The following is a 19441-nucleotide window of genomic DNA, read 5'->3' as shown; positions in this document are numbered from 1 at the left end:
GATGGCGAGGCCAATGGCTTGTCCGGAAGTAGCTGATATTTGCCGAGCGGCCTCCTGGGAGTGGTGGGCTTCTCCCGGCCTCCGAGCGAGCGCGGTGCGGAGCTCTGGTCCTGGAGTCCACCCCCCCACACACGCCTCCCCGAGCCCGAGCCGCGCTCCAAGGGGCTTCAGCTCGGGGATCCCTCTCCAGAAAGAGGCTGGCCACTGTCTCCGGGAGAGATCACGGGACCGCGACAATCCAGGAAAAGCAGATTAGCCATGGGGCGGGACACACGAGTCCTGGGGGATTCAGGGTCAAAGCGGCTGTACGTTAAGAAACCCTACCCACTTATAGAATATTTGAGATCCAAGATTTGCGGTGGCGGGGGTGGGGGCGAGGAGCGGGGGTTGGGGGAGGGGGGCAGGGATCCCAAGGGATTCTCCAATGAGAGCGGAGTAGGACTTTCACTCTCCTTCCAAAGCAGAGATGACACCAACGGCACAGCCACATTCAGAGTGATCCTTGTTTGATGTCAATGTCACGTCACCACCCGGGGTGGGGGTGGGGGGAGCATAACCGTGAGGGAAGGAAACTGTCCGGGAAGAAAAGGCACACTCCCTCGCCCCAGCTGCTCGCTGTGTGCTCTGTCCGCTTGCCTGAAAGCCCCCAACACTCCATCCCCCATGCTTTTCTCTCTAGGGTAAAAGCCTCCCCTCCGGGGCCCCGCATGGCATGAGGCCAGGTTTGCTGCTCGGATCTCAGCCCTTACTTATGATCCCCCAGCCCCAGCCTAGACTGTACATCTCCGGGTTCTCACACTTGTTCCAGGTCTTCTATCTAGGCAGCCCCTCTCTGCCAAGTCTCGGGGTCACCCTCACCTACAAGGGGTGTCCCTCTTCTGCACCAGTTCTTTCCAGTCACTTGCTCTCCTAGTGTTTGTATTACAGTCTCTCCTCCTCCTATTTCCCCCTGCCCACCCCCCCAACCCCCAGGCTCTCAAGTCTGATCTCATTCCTCCACCTGCCCTTCCCTCTCACAGCTGAGGTTCTGGGCGGTGATGATGGCGATGCTGCCCAACACCACCCCTGCCCCCATGATGTCAGAAGGTGCCACGGTCTCATAGAGTACATAATACTGCAACATGAGGGCCACCACGACCTCAGAGTGCAGGACGGCGCACACCAGGGCGGGGTGGGCCTTAGTGACTGCATAGCTCACACACACAAAGGAGACCAGGGCCAGGATCCCCACTGCCCCCACGCAGCTCCAACTCAGAGGATCATTGGGCAGCACAGGCGTCTGCAGGACAAAGAGGCCCGGCACAGACCCCACCAGCCCCACCAGGCCAAACAGGAAGGCCACTGTGGGTAGGCAAGAGGGGAAGTCCAGGGAGCGATACACCAGAAGCCCCAGCGACAGTGCCAGGCCGCCCAGGAACGCTAGTACGTAGCCCAGGGCGGTGTAGAGGCCCGTGGTCCCCTCCTGCAGTGTCCCTAGTCCAGGTCCCACAATGATGATGAGTCCCAGGGTGCTGCCCAACAGGCCACACCAGTCGTAGCCGCTGAGGCCCTGGCTCTCGAGGCAAAGGGCGAGGAGGGCAGAGCAGACGGTGGAAGAACCTTTGCGGACCGTGGCCGCGTTGCCAGCAGGCACCACCTGAACGGCGCTGTAGGCGCATCCAATGCTGAGGACGTTGAGCAGGGCGTGGAGGCAGGCCCGGCCCCGGACATCAGGAGGCCCCAACAGTGGGTCACCACGCAGTTTAAGTATCAGGGCAATGGGGAGGTGGAAGAGACAGCGACAGATGAGCAGCTCCAGCGAGGGTAAGTGAGAAGCCTGGTAAGCCATACGGGAGAAGGGGCCCACGAAGCCAGCGGGCAGGCCCCCACCCAGCAGGGCCACAAGCAGGCCCTTGGTGGCGTCGGAGGGCCGGCAGCGCTGGTGCGAGGGGAGGCTGGGCGGAGTGGAGGGCGGTGATGGCTGGGTGAAGTCGGGCAGGTTGAAGTAGGGGTGACTGCCAGCCTGTGAGGGAGAAAGGAGCTCGGGCATTAGGGGGACCCGGGCAGGGCGGAACCCAGGCTGGGGTCAGAGACCTCGCAGGACAGTAGCGGGCCAGGCTGCCTTGCTGAGGAGGGCTCCCAGCAGCTAGAAGGGGCCTGTAACTGGATGAAGTGGTACAGTGTGGGCCTTGGGTCTCTCTAAAGCACGAAACGGGGTGAGTGGTCCTGGAGCATCGCGTTTCTCTGGGTATGCTGTCCAGGAGAGAAGAAAGAGAGGACTCAGGGGTGCTCTGTCGGTTTGGGGAAGGGGAGGCAGCCTCAGATGCTGCGTGTCTGTGTGATGTCACAGGTTCCGGTGGGGGGACATCTGGGTACACCATTGTGAGTTTCATTTGTAGGTGTCTCCAGGACAGCCGGGAGGTTTAAGGGGAAGACAAAAGGGAGTGGCCAGGAGCTACAGGGAAGGGGGCTTTGCCTCCCTGACCCCCACACTCACCATCTATCCTTGGACTTCCTCCTCGACTCCTGGCTCAGGGGGCCTGGGCCCTTCAGAGCTCCAGCCCTTGTGACCTGGTTGGAGTGGGAGTGGGGTTCTTCCCTGGAACCTTCCTGAGGTGGGGGTGGGAGGTTCTTCCCTGGAACCTTCCTGAGGTGGGGGTGGGCCTAGTTTCTCATTGTTTCCAACCTGGCTTGCTTTGTCTGTCTCTCCGGCCCCACAGTTGGTCTCGTTCTCTTTTATGAGTAGCTCTGTGATGAGACTCCTTTGGCTTCATATTAAGTTATTTACTTACGTCTCACCTTGTTTCAGAACCGTTTTGCGGGAAGGAGCTCTGAGGCCTGGCTTCTCTGTGTCCCGAGTTTTGAATTTTTGAACGCCAGGGAGGAGTCTCTGGGACTGTCCCTCTGGAGTTTCAGGAATGTGTGTTTCTTGTGCGTGAGCTTGCACCTGGCGTTTTGTTGGTGCCCTCCCAGGAGGCACGCGCCAGGGCCTCTGCATTTATGCAGAAGTACATAGATGTGGATATTCCTGCCGGTGGGGACAAAATAGGAAGCTGCGTGTCCATCTGCACTGGTAGTCATTTAGTGTGCTTGCTGTGGAGGGCTGGGGCCTGCCTGGCCGCCAGCCTGCTGGGGGGCCCTGTGCATATCTGGGGAGGGTGGGCATGTGCCTGGGTCCAGGGCTGCTCCCTCCCCCGCGCCCCCATGAGAGTGCTGAGCCCGGGTCTGTGGGTCCCCCTGGGCCGGATTGTGAGCCTGCCATGTTGTGTGTCTGCGAGAGGGTGTGCGTGCTCCGGGACCCGCCGCCGAGTGAAGGGCGTGCAGGGGGCGGGTGGGGGGGGCGTCCCTTGCCCGGGAGTGGGGGGTCGTGAGGGCCCGAGGGGCTGCGGCGGCCAGGCCCACTCGCCCGGTGCCCAGCGGTCCGGCAGCCCCGCGCTCCTGCGCCGTGCCGGTACGGGGATCGGTCTGGGCCGAGGCCGTCGGGCGCGCTCGCCCCGGAGCCCGAGCCCGGAGCCCCGCGTCGGTATCGGCTGCGCGGCGCCGGCCTCCTCTCGGCGGCGGCGGCGCTGGGGGGGGTACTGTTTCCGGGGGTGGGGGTGGGGGTAGGACCGGGGCGGGGGGGAGCCGATGATGTCAGCGGCGGCAGCGGCGGCGGCGGGGCCGGGCCGGGGCCGGGCGCTGGGGGGGGCCGGGGCAGGAGCCGGAGCCGGAGCTGGAGGCGGGCGAAACCGGAGCGGCCGGGGGCGGCCACGGGGATGAGCCGGGCCTGGCGGACGCGGCGCCATCGCAGTCAGGTGGGCCCCGGGGCGAACCGGGCAGGGCCAGGGCGGACCGGAGCCAACGGCCGGGCCCCCTCCACGCTGCCCGGCGCAGCGGGGGCCCGAGCCGCGCCCCGCGCGGTGCCGTCTCCCCTCCGGGCTTGACCTGGGGGCTCGGGGTCGGGGGCTGAGCTTGGCCCCGCCTCCAGGCGCGCGCGGCGCGGGGGGCGACTAAGGGGGCCCCGGTGCGGCGTCCGACCCGGCGGCGGCGGCGGGGGGCGCGATCGGCCGGGCCCGGGGAGGGGGCCGCGCTCCTTCCCCTCCCCAAGGGTTAATTCTGCAGCCGGGTGCCCCCCCCCGGGGGGCAGGTTGGGGGTGGGGTGGGGCGGGTGTGAGCCCGGGCCGGCGCTGCAAAGCTGCTGGGAGGGCGATGGCGTAGGAGCCAGGCAGAGAGGGGGAGGGGTGGGCCGCCCGGCGCCCCGGAGTTGGGGTGTGCGGGGTGCGCAGGGCGAGCGGGGGCCCCGGAGCCGTCGTGCCGTCGGGGCAGGCTTGTGGCTGCGAGCCCTGGAGATTGTGTGTCTCCTGCTGAGTTGTGGGGCAAGGTAAACCTCTCCCGGGCACCACTGTTTGTTGGTCTGGCAGCCAGGGGGTCCGGGCAGGGCCCTCCCAGAGCCACGGGCACAGAGAGCCTGATGGAGGGGTGTCCAGTGGTGCGGGGCAGAATTACAAGATGTGGCCCCCTGGCTTTGGGTGACAGGTCCGCATTGGAAAGCAGGGCACAATCCATGCGGAGTTTGTCAGATGTGTGGTTTTATGTATGTTTTTTGCCAGCATGTGTTTTCTTGCACGTATGTGTCTTTTGCTGCGCACATGAACTATTTATGAACTGTTGTTTTCTGCATAGCTGGCGTGGTTAATGTGTGTGCTGTGGAGGGCACCAGAGTGCAGCGTGTATGTGCCTGTTCCAAGGGGCCTGTTGTGTACCTTTGGGTCGGAAGGTGTCACGTCCGGGTCCCCTTTCCGTGGCCCCGCCAAGGTGTGGTCTGGTGTTGGCAAGGATGGCCCACAGGATGTGTCTGTGGATCTGTGTGTTGAGTGAGTTGCATGGGGGCAGCACGTCTGTAACTCAAGTCCTGATGATCTGGGGCCTGGGAGAAGCCCCAGGGTGTGTCCCAGGTACCTGTAGGGCAGCAGGGCACCGCCGTGTGAGGGGCTCCAGGTGGAATGTGCCGGTTGTGTTTATGGGATCGTGGGCAGCTGGGCGAGGGGAAGGTTGTGTGTCTGTAACATTCTCTATGGGATTCTTTTGTGACGTTGTTTGTGGGAGCCTGTCCGTGCTCTTGGACTGGGCAGCGAGCTGGTCAGAAAACACTTGTGGGGAGGGAGGTGGCGTGACAAGGGCAATGTGGGCCTCAGACTTGGGAGATCAGCCACTAGCCGTGTGCGTGTCTGTCTTCTGCGCGTTTCAGTGGCCGTGTGGGGCTGCTGTGGGGCTGTGTTACGAAGGAGGCAGGCAGATAAACATGGGGCAGAGCAAGGGCAGCAGGCGGGAGGCCTGGGTGGTGGCGAGGTGGCCCAGTCAGGCTCTGTTCGGGGTCTGAGTGCTTGCCCCCCTCGAGGCCTGCCCAGCGTGTCAGGGTCACCGAGAGGAGAGGCCTGGTGGCTGCAAGGAAACCACATTTGGACAGGGTGGCTTCTTGGACATGTTTATGTAAAGGCCGGGTGTGACTCTTGTCACTGAAATGGAAAAAAGAAACACGAAGTTTTCAATCCCATCCTCCTGCTTCACCCTCTCTCTGCCCCCCTTCTGAGTACCTCTGCTTTTCCTGCTCCTCTGTGACGCACACGGCACTGCTTCTGCCACTGTGGAAGGGTCTGGGAATGGAATTCGCTCACTAGGCAGATTGCTCAGAACAGGTTTTCCTCACCTTTACTGCCTGGGCCCTCATGTAGGGGTGTGTGTGTGTGTGTGCGTGCAGTGTGCTGCACCTGGCCTGGCTGGGGGAGGGGTTGGTTATGTAGGGGGATGGGGCTGAGTGAGCCCTGGCTCCCGGTCTATAAAATGGGGCTAATTCCCTGCCTATCTTCCAACAGGGGTGCAAGTGGCGCCTGGAGTACATACCTGGAAATTAGGTACAGATTGGGGGGCCGTGCCCTTCTCAGGGCCTGGCTTGTAACAATAGCAGTAAACCCTTACTGAGCACGTACAGCGTACCAGGCACTGTTCTCGGTGCGTTTTACATATATGATCATTCATTTACTCTCTACAGCACGCCGTGGAAGTAGGTGTTCTAATCATCTCCCTTTTTCAGATGAGACAGCTGAGGCCCAGAGAAGTTAAGTAATCTGCCCAAAGCCACTTAGCTGGGAAGAGGTAAAGCTGGATTTGAACCCCGGCAGTCAGGCTCTAGATCCTGTGCTCTCTGACGCTGTTCTCTGTTGCCTTTCTGAATGAAGCCTTCTGTGGGCCTCTCTCTGCACCCACCCCCATGCACACACACTTCTCCCCAGTTTCTGCAGAACTTAGCACCCAGTACCAATCTGTCTCAGAAGACCTGTGTGCTTAGACAATGACTTGGGGAGTCCCAGCCTAGGGAGAGCTGGCCACGGGAGCACCAAATGTTGACGAGCCAGAGCCAGGCGCAGGAGAGATAATCCCTTGTCCTGTGAGTCAGGGGGAGTCAAGAGGGGGGTAGTACTGGAGTTACATTTTAGAGGGTTTTAGGAAGAGGCTAGGTAAAGGTTGCATTTCTGGCAGAAGAGCCAGCACAGGCAAAGACAGGGGTGCTGTGTAGCCGGTTGAGGTGGGAGAGCCCTGTGGGTGCTTGAAGGGAGTCTAACTCAAGGCAGGATTGGGAAGGAAGATTGGAACTGGACCCTTGAATGGCTGGCAGAGCGATTTGAATTATATTCCCAAGCGAGTAGGGACCAGGGAAAATTACTGAGCCCAGGACTGATACTGCCTGAGGTCTCTGCGGACAGGGACCCTCAGTGAGTGGAGGGCTAGGGGGTGGGCGGTAGGCCTAAAGGCAGAGGAATAACCTTGGGCCAGGCAAGTGTTAACCAGGGCCTAAGCTAGTCCAGGGGCCAGAGGCGGGTTGGAGGGAAGTCTTCCAGGGCTGTTCCCAAGCTGGGCCGCAGATCCGACCCTGCCTGGTGAGGGCTGGCCCTGGGAGTGAAGGAAAGGGCGGAGTCAGGCATGACACAGTTAAGGCTTAGCACGTGAGACCTTATGTGGTGATTTCTGTAATCCACCGCCAGGCCATAGGCCCCTTCAGGGCAGGATCTGGTGGTCTGACAGAGGGAAAAGACTTAGCATCTGGGTTCAGACAAGTCTGGATCTGAATTTTGAGCCTGGTGCTCCCAAGCGGTGTGACCTTGAGCAGGGTAGATCCCTCTATGAGTCTCAGTTTTCTCATCTGTGAAATTGGGGTAACATAAATGCCAACTCTGGGTGGCCGTTCTGAGAAAACCATTCAGCGAGACAATCCATGTCAAACCCTGGAAGTATATGAGGCAAAGCGTGAACCCCCCAGAAGTGGTCATGTCATCCTGCTCTTCCCCAGCTGCTGGCCAGCTCTGTCCAGCACTAAGGGTGGCTTCTTTCCTGAGGGTGGACAGACCCCATGAAGGCTTTGAAGAAGGCAGGTTCATTCGTTCACCAAAATATTTTTGAGGGGATCCCTGGGTGGCTCAGCGGTTTAGCACCAGCCTTTGGTCCGGGGTGTTGATCCTGGAGTCCTGGGATCAAGTCCCACATCAGGCTCCCTGCATGGAGCTTGCTTCTCCCTCTGCCTGTGTCTCTGCCTCTTTCTCTCTCAGTCTATGTCTATCATGAATAAATAAATAAAATATTTAAAAAATATTTTTGAAATCTCCCATTATGGGACACCTGGGTGGCTCAGTTGGTTGGGCATCTGCCTTCAGCTCAGGTCACAGGCCTGGGGTCCTGGGATCGAGTCCCATGTGGGGCTCCCTACTCAGCAGGGATCCTGCTTATCCCTTTGCCTCTGCCTCTACCTGCTGCTCCCCCTGTTTGTGCATGCTCTATCTCTCCATCAAATAAGTAAATAAAATATTTTTTTTAAGATTTTATTTACTTATTCATGATAGTCACACAGAGAGAGACAGAGAGGCAGAGACACAGGCAGAGGGAGAAGCCGGCTCCATGCACCGGGAGCCCGACGTGGGATTTGATCCTGGGTCTCCAGGATCGTGCCCCGGGCCAAAGGCAGGCGCCAAACCGCTGCGCCACCCAGGGATCCCAATAAAATATTTTTTAAAAATAACAGAAATCCCCCATTATGTACCAGGAACTGGTCTAGGCATTGATGAGAGCAGTGAGCAAAGCAGTGACAACCTCCCTCCCTTGGAGCTTACGTTCTAGAAATAAATGAACACTATGCTTTGCTAAGTGCTAAGGAGGCATCATAGAGGAGAGGCATAGGAAGTTGAGGCATGTGGGGGCAGCCATGAAGGCCTCCAGGAGAAGGCACCTTGAGGCTAGGCTTCTAGGAGGTGGGACGCCGAGGCATGGGGCCATCTGAGGAAAGAACGTTTCGGAGGCAGAGGGAACAGCAAGAGGCAAAGCATGTCTGGTGGCGGTGCTCAGAACCCCAGCTCAGTCACATCTCTCAGATCACATAGCCAGTCAAGGGTGGAGAAGAAACTGTGAAAACAAATAAAAAACTTAAAAAAACACAGAACCACCAAACCTACCATAAGCCTGATTTCTGCCCCCTCTTCTCTATACCACTTCCCTCCACCGCTTTCCGGGACTGAGTTTCCAAGATAATAATAAGAGCTAGCATTTCTTGGGCACTTACCAAGTACTCTTTTAGGTACTGCTGGTTAGGAACTGGTTTAATCTCTACAAACAACTGTGCCATGCAGGAACTACTCATTATTCCCCCCCTCCCCACAGACAAAGAAACTGAAATATAGAGAGGTTAGGAAACTTGCCCAGGATCACATAACTAATGTCTTTACTTTTGTAAAACCCCGTAAGGTTATGACTGTCAGTGATGGGCAGCTGAACTCCAGAGAGCTGGTTCCAAACTCCAGCTTGGTTAGCAACGAGACGGGGTGGGGGTGGGGAGGCTGGTCACCCCACCATTGCGTCCTCTCCACTTTCAGGGGAGGAGTTTGGCATATTGAAAGCCTCAGTTTACTCATCTGTACGGTGGGGCAGATGACGGCCCCTGCTGTTGCTTATCTGGGGTTCTTTTGAGTGTTGAAATGAAATGACGCAGATAAAATGCTTAGCACTGTGCTAAGTATTTCATATGTGGCAGCTACAAGGACCACGATGGTGATGCTCCCAGGTGATTTCTAAGGGCCCCACTGGCCTTGGACCCCCGCAGTTCTAAGGAGCCCTGACAGGCTTTCCGCAGGTGCCTTGGCTGTCAGCATACAGCCACACAGCAGTAGGCGCCAAGCCTAAGCGCCTGTGCAGGTGGGCAGGCCTGGCCAATGGGAGGGGCGGGGCCTGGAGCTCACCTGCACAGGCCTGCTACCTGTGGAGGAAGGGGGGGCCCTCCTCGAATTTTTTTTCCCTTCCTCTGATTTTCACAAAGGTACTAGATGGGCCAGTGGGCCCCTAGTGGATGCTGTTGAAAGAAAAACAACTGGTTTTCTATATTATCTCCTCACAGCACCTGTGAGTACAAATGGGGGGGGGGGTGAGTTTTACACACCAATTCTCTGACACCAGCTGGGGATCCTACAATTTGATCTGATCCTAATATCATCTACCTGGGGATACAGTTCGATCCCACAGATTAAGGGGACTCACCACCATGAGACTGCCCGTTTCAGATGTCCTAAGTCTGGGCCTCCCATACTGCTGACCAACCAGCTGTAAATGGAGGTTTCCCACGACCCCCTCTTCAGCTCAGAGAATTTGCTAGAATGGCTCGTAGAATTGAGGGTGATACTTGCTTAGGTTTCTTGGTTATTGCATAATAAAGGATACGATAATGCAGGGGAATAGCCAAATGAAGAGATACATATGGTGAAGTCTAGAAAGGTCCTGAGCACAGGACCTTCTGTCTCTGCGAGTTGGGGTACACTGCCTTCCTGTCACATGGTCTGACCCAGAAGCTCTCTGAACCCCATAGTGTAGAAATTTTTATGGAGATTTCATCCTGTTGGCATGATCGAGTATTAACTCAGTCTCCGGCCCCTCACCCCTGCATGGAAGATGAACTGAAAGCCCCAAGCTTCTAAACATGGCTTGGGCTTTCTGGTGACTAGCCCCCAACCTGAAGCTCCCCAGGAAACCCCCAAGGTCACCTCATTAGGCACAAAAGATGCTCCTGTCACCCAGGAAACTCCAGAAGATTTAGGAGTTCTATGTCAGGGACCAAGGTCAGAGACCAAATATTAGCACAAAAGATGCTCCTATCCCCCCTATCCCTTGGAAAACCCTAAGAGTTTTAGGAGCTCTGTGTCAGGAATGGAGATGAAGACCAAATATACATATTTCCTATAGTATCACAGTATCACAGCTATAAACCTGCTCTTCATCCTGACAGAGCCAACAACACAGGCTTCTAAGTCAGACTTGCTGGTATCAGACCCCAACCCTGCTACTAACCAGTCACACGTCCTAGGGCAAGCTACCTGACATCTTAGCTTCAGTCTGCCTAATTAAAATGGGGAAGCTGGGGCGCCTGGCCAGCTCAGTTGATGGAGCACGTGACTCTTGACCTCAGCGCTATGAGTTTGACCCCCATGTTGGGTGTAGAAATGACTTAAAAATAAGATTTTTTTTTTTTTTTTGGTAGATTTTACTTATTCATGAGAGACCCAAGGGAGGCAGAGAGAGACACAGGCAGAGGGAGAAGGAGGCTCCTTGCAGGGAACTCAATATCGGACTAGATCCCTGGACCCTGGGATCACGCCCTGAGCTGAAGGCAAACGTTCAACCCCTGAGCATGTCCCTAAAAATAAAATCTTAATAGGGTAGTGATGAGGAGCAGAGGAGGTCATACAAGTGAAGCATTGGCTCTTGGGGACCCCAGCAGGAAGGACTATGCTTATGGGGGTGGGGGAGCTTTCCCTTTCTCCTCACTTTACGACCTGAACTGGACACCAGTCCGCATGAGGTGGTGTTAGGGATGCTTCTGCAGGATTCTCACCCCATCTGTGATCCAGCAACTAAAGGGGTGACACTTGGCCCCGTACTGGTGTGTACCTACCAGTTAGGGTTGTTAGGACTTCTGAGTATTACCCCTCTTTACCACCTTCCTTCTTCTCCAGGAGAGGAATCAGAGCAGTCTTTTTGGGAACATGAAACAGGCTGTGGCAAGGAGGCCTTCCAGCCCAGATAGTGTGAGTCATAAGCAGGAAAAGAGCATGGTTTTTTAGTGGAGAGAGGGATTCGTGAGGAACTCCTGATGCAGGGTACTGCAGAGGACGTGTGGCCTGGGGCATTGGGAAGGAGAGCATTCCCAAGTTTCATGAAGGGTGGACAAGAGGGGTCAAGAGCCCAGCCCCACTCTGTGAACAGGCACCCCCCTGTTATTACCAGCTGTGTGTGACTGTGGCTCTGGAACTCAAGACCTTCTGTTGAAAAATGGGACCTCAAGCCCTGACTATGCCCACAGGGGAAGTGGCTGTGTACTTTCTGTAAAGTGACCAGCACAACTCAAACTTGGGTTGCCTGCTACTTCTTTCGGATGGGCCTTCCAGCAAGAGATGAGGTGAGGGGTTGCATGTCCTTTCCCCCTTGTCAAGCCAAAGTCTTAACACCACCAGCTTTCAGAGTAAGATGTGGGATGCAAGCTTCATGCTGGGTCTGGCGGCCTTTTCAGTGCCCTCCAGAGATGGGAGCAAGCTGTCGTGTGTATGAATCTGTGGTCTTTGGTGGTCACCTGGCACCTCCTCTAAGATCTATGGGGCTAGGGTGTGTGTGTAAGTGTGTGTGTGTGGGGGGGGAGTTCTCTGCTGAATTGACTCTCTAGCAGTTGGGTCCAATAAAAAAGCTCTAGCAAATCTATTTTGATATGTAAATGAGACTATTATAATGAAAGACAACATGCAAATCTTTGATTTTCTTTGAGCCCGGAAGATTGGGCCAAAGGGACTGTGAGAGCGATCCAAGAGGCGTCCCTGGACCTATGGGATCTAACTACGCCCGCTGTGTTGTTTTGAGGTGAATTGGGAATATGCAAATCATCTTGTTCTTATACTCCTCTGGCCGGCAGAACAAGGCTTTGCAATAAAGTGTGTGACCTCCAAGGTGCAACTGGATGCTGCCAAACCAAGAACCCAGCAGGCCCCTGGGAGGGGGTCAGGGTCTGCAGAGCATCTCGGGTGTCCTCTCTCGGACCTCAAGTGCTGTGCCAGCCCCACCTCCTGGATTCCCTTCTCGCCAGCTCCCTTCCTGAGGACGCGGTTTGTTTCTTCAACAGAAGGAAGAGGCCCCACACCAGGGAATCACTGAGGCACCCCCGCTCTGCTCCATGTTGGCTGTGCTCTCAGGTGAGACGTGCTGCAGCTGCGGCTGTGGGAAGCTGGAAGCTGGACGTGAGACAGGGCAGCCGGTTTCCCGAGACTGGGGAGTCCTGCCAGGTGGTCACTAGTCGTCGTCCTCATCATGGGGAACTGCTGCTTCCGTCTCTAATCTGTGACTTTGGAGGCTCTGACCCCTTGACCTTCATTGCGACCTGAGCTACCCTTGGCCACCTCTAGTCACAGACGTTTGACATGCTAGGGCTGGATGTTGGCCAGATTGGTGTGGCTAAGGTTAACCCCTGCCTTCTGTGGCTGGCAGTTTGTCCCTCTGCCCCCAGCCTCTGATCTACAGCCTCCAAGGCCTCTCCCCTCCACCTGGCCTCTGACATGCTCCCCTGGCCTCTTCTCCGTCTAGGCCTGCGCCATGCCCCCCCCAGCGGAGGTGACAGACCCGTCCCATGCCCCCGCCGTCCTGCGCCAGCTCAATGAGCAGCGTCTCCGTGGCCTCTTCTGTGACGTCACCCTCATAGCTGGAGACACCAAGTTCCCTGCTCACCGCAGTGTCCTGGCTGCTTCTAGTCCTTTCTTCAGAGAGGCCCTGCTTGCTTCAGCTCCACTGCCCCTCCCACCAGTTACTGGGGGCCCTGCCCCCAACCCTGCCACCACCACAGCTGCCTCTTCCTCCTCCTCCTCCTCCTCCTCCTCTTCCTCCTCCTCTTCTTCCTCCTCCTCTTCCTCTTCTTCCTCTTCCTCATCTTCCCCACCTCCAGCCTCACCCCCTACATCCTCCCCACCCCGGGTCCTGGAGCTGCCAGGGGTCCCGGCGGCTGCCTTCTCTGATGTCCTCAACTTCATCTACAGTGCCCGGCTTGCTCTACCTGGCGGCGGAGGGGACGGGGCAGCGGTGGCAGAGATTGGAGCCCTGGGCCGACGTCTGGGCATCTCCCGCCTGCAGGGCCTGGGGGAGGGAGGTGATGCCTGGGTACCTCCGGCCCCTGCCCCCATGGCCACCTCGCAGTCGGAAGATGATAGCTTTGGCCCAGGGCCCAGACCAGCCGGGGAGTGGGAGGGGGACAGGGCTGAGGCCCAGGCCTCTGACCCACAGCACCCCCTGCCTCGGCGGCCCCTCCCCTGCCCACGATGCGGGAAAAGCTTCATCCATCCCAAGCGTCTGCAGACCCACGAGGCCCAGTGCCGAAGGGGGGCCGGCCCTCGGGGGCCTGCAGGGCTGGGATCGGGGGGCCCAGGCCCCAGCGGCCCCGCGGGAGTGGATGCCTCAGCCCTGCCTGCCCCGGTGGGTTTCCGAGGCGGCCCTGAGCACGTGGTAAAGGTGGTGGGCGGCCACGTGCTGTACGTGTGCGCAGCCTGCGAGCGTTCCTACGTGACCCTGTCCAGCCTGAAGCGCCATAGCAACGTGCACTCCTGGCGGAGGAAGTACCCCTGCCGCTACTGTGAGAAGGTGTTCGCGCTGGCTGAGTACCGTACCAAGCATGAGGTGTGGCACACTGGGGAGCGCAGGTGAGTGACCTGGGGCCTGAGGTGGGGCCGTGGCTGGGTGGCAGTGGTGGTGGAGCGGTCAGGATCACCCCGCAGGGACCACAGGGGGAAGGAGGGGGCAGGGGCGGGCAGAGCATGGGGCCCAGGGAGTTGCCCCGAGACTGGCCTGCTTGCCCCTGCTCACCTACTTGAGGTCACTGGTGCAGCCACCTCCCTCCAGCCTCGGTTCCCTTCCCCAAGCACCCCTGGGTGCCCAGATGGGGCCTGGTGCCATGGGGAGGGCCAAGGCCAGCGAGGAAGTTGCCCCGCTAGGAAAAGACAGTGGGGGAACACAGGCATGCCCACTGGGTAGTTGGAACATGTATTTCTGCAACATGCCCTTGCTCGTAAACCATTTCCCAGATCCGTCCCCAGAGCCCCGAAAGGCGGCTTCGTGAGTTAGGCAAGGTGTGTGGTTACTCCCTGGTTTGCAGATGGACCAGCTGGGGCCTAGCGTCTCACAGCTGGTGGGGGGCACTGAGCTAGCACTGGTATCTCTGGCTGGCAGGATGGGACAAGCAGCATGAAAGGAGGGTGAACGAACGGCTGGGGGAGTCATAGGTGTGAGCGGAGGACATGGGAAGCTGAGGCCCTGGCTCCAGGGCCCCTGACTCAAGTATCTCTGTCCCCGCCTTGTTCCCTGCTGTCCTGGCCCAGGTACCAGTGCATCTTCTGCTGGGAGACCTTTGTCACTTATTATAACCTGAAGACCCACCAGCGAGCCTTCCATGGCATTAGCCCGGGCCTCTTAGCCAGTGAGAAGACACCCAATGGAGGCTACAAGCCCAAGCTCAATACCCTCAAGCTGTACCGCCTGCTCCCCATGCGGGCAGCCAAGCGGCCCTATAAGACCTACAGCCAGGGAGCCCCTGAGGCTCCCCTTTCTCCAAGCCTCAACACACCGGCCCCTGTAGCAATGCCTGCCAGCCCACCGCCCGGACCCCCACCCGCCCCCCAGCCCGGCCCCCCACCCTCTGTAATCGCTTTTGCCCACCCGGCTCCCTCTGTCATTGTTCACGGGGGCAGTAGCAGTGGTGGAGCAGGGGGTGGGCCGGCCAACACAGGGGGAGCCCAAGCCGCCTCGGTCATCACTTACACTGCTCCCCCGAGGCCCCCCAAAAAACGTGAGTACCCACCTCCTCCCCCTCAGCCTGCAGCCACACCAACCAGCCCGGCCACGGCGGGCAGCCCGGCCACAGCCGCAGGCCCGGCCACAGCCACGGAGGAGGCCAAGGGCCGCAACCCACGGGCTGGAAGGACTCTGACCTACACGGCCAAGCCAGCCGGCGGGATTGGCGGGGGTGGGGGTCCCCCTGCGGGGCCTGGCCGGGGCCCCTCTCAGCTACAGGCTCCACCTCCACTATGTCAGATCACCGTGCGGATTGGAGAGGAGGCCATTGTCAAGCGCCGCATCTCAGAGACTGACCTGCGCCCGGGGGAGCTGAGCGGAGAGGAGGTGGAGAGCGAGGAGGACGACGACGATGAAGAGGACGACGACGACGACGACGACGACGACGAGGACGACGAGGCGTCGCGGGCTGGCGGGGAGGACCAGCTCTGGCGGCCCTACTACTCGTACAAGCCCAAGCGCAAGGCGGCAGCGGGCGCGGGCGGCAGCGGGGTTGGCGCGTTGTCCCGGGGCCGCCGGCCGCCGCGCTGGAGACAGAAGCCCGAGCGCAGGGGCTGGGAGGAGCCGGCGGCCGCCGAGGGGCCCGCGGGCCGCGGCCGGGCCGAGCGGAGGCACCGCTGCGAGGACTGCGCCCAGACCTTCGCCACCCTGCGGAAGCTGCGCAAGCACCAGGAGGCGCACGGCGGCGGCTCGCACGGCGCCCGCGGCGGCCGGCGGTCCTCCAACCGCTTCGCCTGCCCGCACTGCGCCAAGGTGTGCAAGACGGCGGCCGCGCTGAGCCGCCACGCGCAGAGGCACGCGGCCGAGCGGCCCGGGGGCGCGCCCACGCCGGTCATCGCCTACTCCAAGGGCGGCGCCGGCACGAGGGCCGGGGATGTTAAGGAGGAGGCTCCTCAGGAGATGCAGGTCTCCTCGTCCAGCGGGGAGGCGGGTGGCGGGAGTGCGGCCGCCGACGGGGCCTCCGAGACCGCCTCCCTGCAGGACCCCGTCATCTCGGGGGGCGAGGAGCCCCCGCTGGTGGCGGCGGGGGGCGCCTACGCATACCCGCCGGTGCAGGAATTTCCGCTGGCTCTGATCGGGAGCGGCCGTGAGTCCGGCGGTGGGAGGGGGAAGGCGGGTGGCGAGGGGCCGGTGGGCGCCGGGGAGGGGGACCGCGTGGAGGGGATGGGGGCTGCCAAAGTCACCTTCTACCCGGAGCCCTACCCGCTCGTCTACGGCCCCCAGCTCCTGGCTGCCTACCCTTACAACTTCAGCAATTTGGCCGCCCTCCCGGTGGCCCTTAATATGGTCCTACCTGATGAGAAGGGTGGCGGGGCCCTTCCCTTCCTTCCGGGAGTCTTCGGCTACGCAGTCAATCCTCAAGCAGCGCCCCCTACGCCCCCAACCCCGCCTCCCCCCACTCTCCCCCCGCCAGTACCCCCTAAGGGAGAAGGGGAAAGGGCAGGGCTGGAGAGAACCCAGAAGGGAGATGTGGGGTGAGCTCTGGGCCCACCTCCCCCTTCACCAGATGCCACCCTCCCTGAACCCCCTGCCACTACCAGCTCCCTGGCTTCCCTGCCCCCTTGGGAGCCCCTCCACACTCTTGTGCAGGGACCTGGGGGCCCCTGGAGCTCAGGGGTCAGGCTGCTTTGTGTGAGATTATAGTTTTTCCCATCTCCTGAGAAGGGATCTTGGGCGGTTCCCCTCTCAGTTCTCCTCCAGGGAATGGCCTCCACGAGGCGCAGGGCCAGCTCTCATCCCTTCTCTAGCCCTCGGGGCAACTGAGCAATATACTTATATGAATCTCTACTCACGGCCCCCACCAGCTCTGAATGTCTAACCCACCCTCCTGATTCGTAAACCCCGAGGGGAAACCATCTCTTTCACCTAGTGATCTCCCCTCATTCTGAAGCTTTCTCTAAGCCCCTGCCTAGATGCTTCCTAGCACATTCCATTCTTCATGGCCCAGGGCCTGGACCAGACCATTGTGATACCTGACACCTGCCCACCTGGGAGCATGGCTTCGGTTTCCATTCTCCCCAGAAGTGGGTTTCTGTGTCCCTCTTTCCTTCACGTCGAGATGCCATGCCTTCCTTGGCTTTCATGCCTTTGGATCTTCCATATTCCTCCTCATTCTCCTGGACTCTGGAGATGGCCTCTTCCAATCCAGGTCAAGGAGGTGTTGAGGGGAGGGCTACCCATCTGTTCCATGGCTGAGCACTTTCCCAGCCCAGGGCAGCACTAATCTTGGCCCTGTCTTGACCCCCAAATCCAGTGAGCCCCAGATTCTTCCAAGGCAAAGGGGTGAATAGACTGCACCTCTTCCTGCCTCTACCTATGGCCTCTTCTGGGCTGAATCAGATTTGGGGGCCAGGATGGAGAACCTCCATATGGAATGGGGAAGGGAATCTAATTCTCCGTTTTTTCCTGATGGTTTCTCCCAGACTAGACCAAATAGCCAGAAAAGTGATGGGGGTTGGATGGGTGGGTAAGCCCAATTTGCACATGACCTCCCATCCTTACCTTTACCTCCGTCTTCCCCAGTGTCGCTTCCCTCACCGTTCACTCCAGGTGGTTTTTGGGGAACCATCCTACTCCCTTGGTGGGCTTTGGGGTATCCCCACCAACTTTTCCTCCAGAATAGCACCTTACACCCCATCTTTGACTCAGTTCCCCACACCCAAAGATCCCAGCCTAGGGATGGGGTGCAGGGACCATCAACAGTCCCTAATCCCTAATTTGCACTAGTTAACCCTGGTCAGGGGTCCGTATGTTTCCTTCCAGTGGGGGAGTTGAAGAAATGTTTGCTCCTACTTCTTTTTGACGACCGGGCATCCCCACTCTGTGATTGGATGAATATTTCCTATCCCACCCACTTCCTGCCCTCCCCCCCCAAAAAAAAACAGCTCACAAGGGGAGAGCCAGTTTGGGGGAGCAAATCTGATAAATGGGAATTAGAGGAGTGCAGTTTAAAAAGGGGAAAGGCTGCCACTATTTAGATGGGAGCTTTATCCCAGCTACTGTTTTCCGGGGCCGAGATGGCTGCCCTCTCATGCGGCTGAAAGGGCAAGATCATGGCTTTTGGAGGGAGGTGAGCTTGGGGGGGAAGGACCAGGAGCATCCTCCTGCCTCCTCTTACCCTCCTCGTCTACAGGAAGGGGGAGGGTTTTGACAGGCTCCTGAATGTTAACCACGGAGGGGTCACTCCTTTACTCCTCCTCTGTCTCTTTGCACTTTTCTTGGTCTTGGCCACAGTCCGAGTGAAGAGTTTCCTACTGAATGTACCAAGTTCCAATTTTTAAGGGGGTAAAAAGCTTAAAACGGGAAAAATGCAAAAAAAAAAAAATCACTAAAAAATTCCCACAAATCTTGTTTCTGGCACTTTAGAAAAACTGCGAAAAAAAACATAATAAAGAATACATATATATATCTACACACAAATTTTATATATATATATACACACACACACATATATATATACACACATACACACACACACACACACACACGCACGCACACGGCGGAACCACAAGAGACAGAAGCCTTGGAGGCAGGGGGCAGATGTGATGACAGCTCCCCTATATCCTTAACCTGCACTCCTCTGAGGCAGAAAGGCACAGGGAACAGAAGGAGTTGAGGATGGACCGGGGCATTTGAATTTCAGAACAGGTCAAAATTCCAAAACCATGGACATTTGGGGAGAACTGAGATTGCAGACATTTATTTTTCTCGGGGAAACCTGTTTTAGGAAGGTAGTTTCCAGAATTTGGTGGTTCTGGGCAACAAACGAGATTGTGGCAAATTGGAGATTAAAACATATGTATCCAAAGCTGGGGAACGTGAATATTGTGAATTTCAGATGTTGGAAATTTGGGATTTTGCCATTTCGTCTTTTTGAAAATTACTCAAGTCTTGTCAGTTTGTGCCCTCCTTGCCCATGTTCCCTGGGGAGAAGGGTGATGGTGGAGTGGAAAGGCCACTGGTTCTGTGCCACAGCACGCAAGGGTTAGAATTCTACAGACTGTAGCTCTATACGTAGTGAGGACCCAGATTTAGAGAAACTGACCAATATTTATCTCCGCATTTGTGTGTGTGTCCAACTCTCTAGGCCAATAAACCAACAAGACAAACAAACTGTGCTCTGCAGTGGGATGCCAAGTGCACTTCTTTGCGTGGCTGGTGGGTCGGCTGGACAGGGACACGCTTCCCTTGTCCCCCAGGGATCCTGGGGGCTGTGGCTGTATGATCCCTCCGAGGGCACAGCTTCCAGCAGCTGAGGAGGTGTGAGGGCTTGGCAACCCTGCGTACTTCATGGTAATGGCTGCAGCCACCAGAGCTCAAGCTGACTTTGGTCTGACCTCCAGGCTGAAACATTAACTCAGTCCAGTTCACACACCCTGCTGGGCCCAAGAGCCTCATGTCCCCCTGCGCCTTAGACCTGGTGCAGCCCCCTCTCCAAATTGAAAAGAAACAGGTGCAAAATGAGCCATGGTCATGAGACACAATCACCTGTCTTTCTCCACTCCTAGCCTCTCATTGTCTTCAACTTCTCATCCCCCTCTCCCCTCCCCTTGATTCTGTATAATGTTATGGAGGGGCA

The 19441-nt window shown here is 58.2% G+C and overlaps 2 protein-coding genes across 4 annotated transcripts; one reads left to right on the top strand and one right to left on the bottom strand.

Annotated features, from left to right (window-relative positions):
- Positions 1 to 485: 485 nt before the first annotated feature.
- Positions 486 to 3251, bottom strand: SLC35G6 (solute carrier family 35 member G6). Of its 3 annotated transcripts, none has more exons than XM_038536692.1 (2): positions 2779 to 3251; positions 486 to 2002 (listed from the first exon to the last, which is right to left on the bottom strand). In XM_038536692.1, the coding sequence occupies exon 2, from the start codon at positions 1826 to 1828 to the stop codon at positions 989 to 991; it is 840 nt and encodes a 279-aa protein (XP_038392620.1). In that variant the 5' UTR covers positions 1829 to 2002; positions 2779 to 3251; the 3' UTR covers positions 486 to 988. The 3 variants fall into 3 exon arrangements, with proteins under 3 accessions (XP_038392620.1, XP_038392618.1, XP_038392619.1); XM_038536690.1 differs by lacking the exon at positions 2779 to 3251 and adding an exon at positions 2477 to 2756 and having other exon boundaries at positions 486 to 2232; XM_038536691.1 differs by lacking the exon at positions 2779 to 3251 and adding an exon at positions 2477 to 2756.
- An 8903-nt stretch (positions 3252 to 12154) lies between these two features.
- Positions 12155 to 18983, top strand: ZBTB4 (zinc finger and BTB domain containing 4). Its single transcript, NM_001205162.1, is given in 3 exon segments — positions 12155 to 12224; positions 12613 to 13715; positions 14391 to 18983. Coding segments are annotated over 2 exon segments (3045 nt in total). The 5' UTR covers positions 12155 to 12224; positions 12613 to 12621; the 3' UTR covers positions 16342 to 18983.
- Positions 18984 to 19441: the final 458 nt, after the last annotated feature.

This window comes from Canis lupus, chromosome 5, assembly GCF_011100685.1.
Source record: "Canis lupus familiaris isolate Mischka breed German Shepherd chromosome 5, alternate assembly UU_Cfam_GSD_1.0, whole genome shotgun sequence".
Lineage (NCBI taxonomy): Eukaryota > Metazoa > Chordata > Mammalia > Carnivora > Canidae > Canis > Canis lupus.
The sequence above is the reverse complement of the archived record's forward strand: the minus strand, read 5'-3'. Positions and strand labels throughout refer to the sequence as shown.

Bases quoted from the DNA above. Each gene is read 5' to 3' on its own strand.
- SLC35G6 (XM_038536690.1), bottom strand. From the start codon at position 2,029: ATGCCCGAGCTCCTTTCTCCCTCACAGGCTGGCAGTCACCCCTACTTC.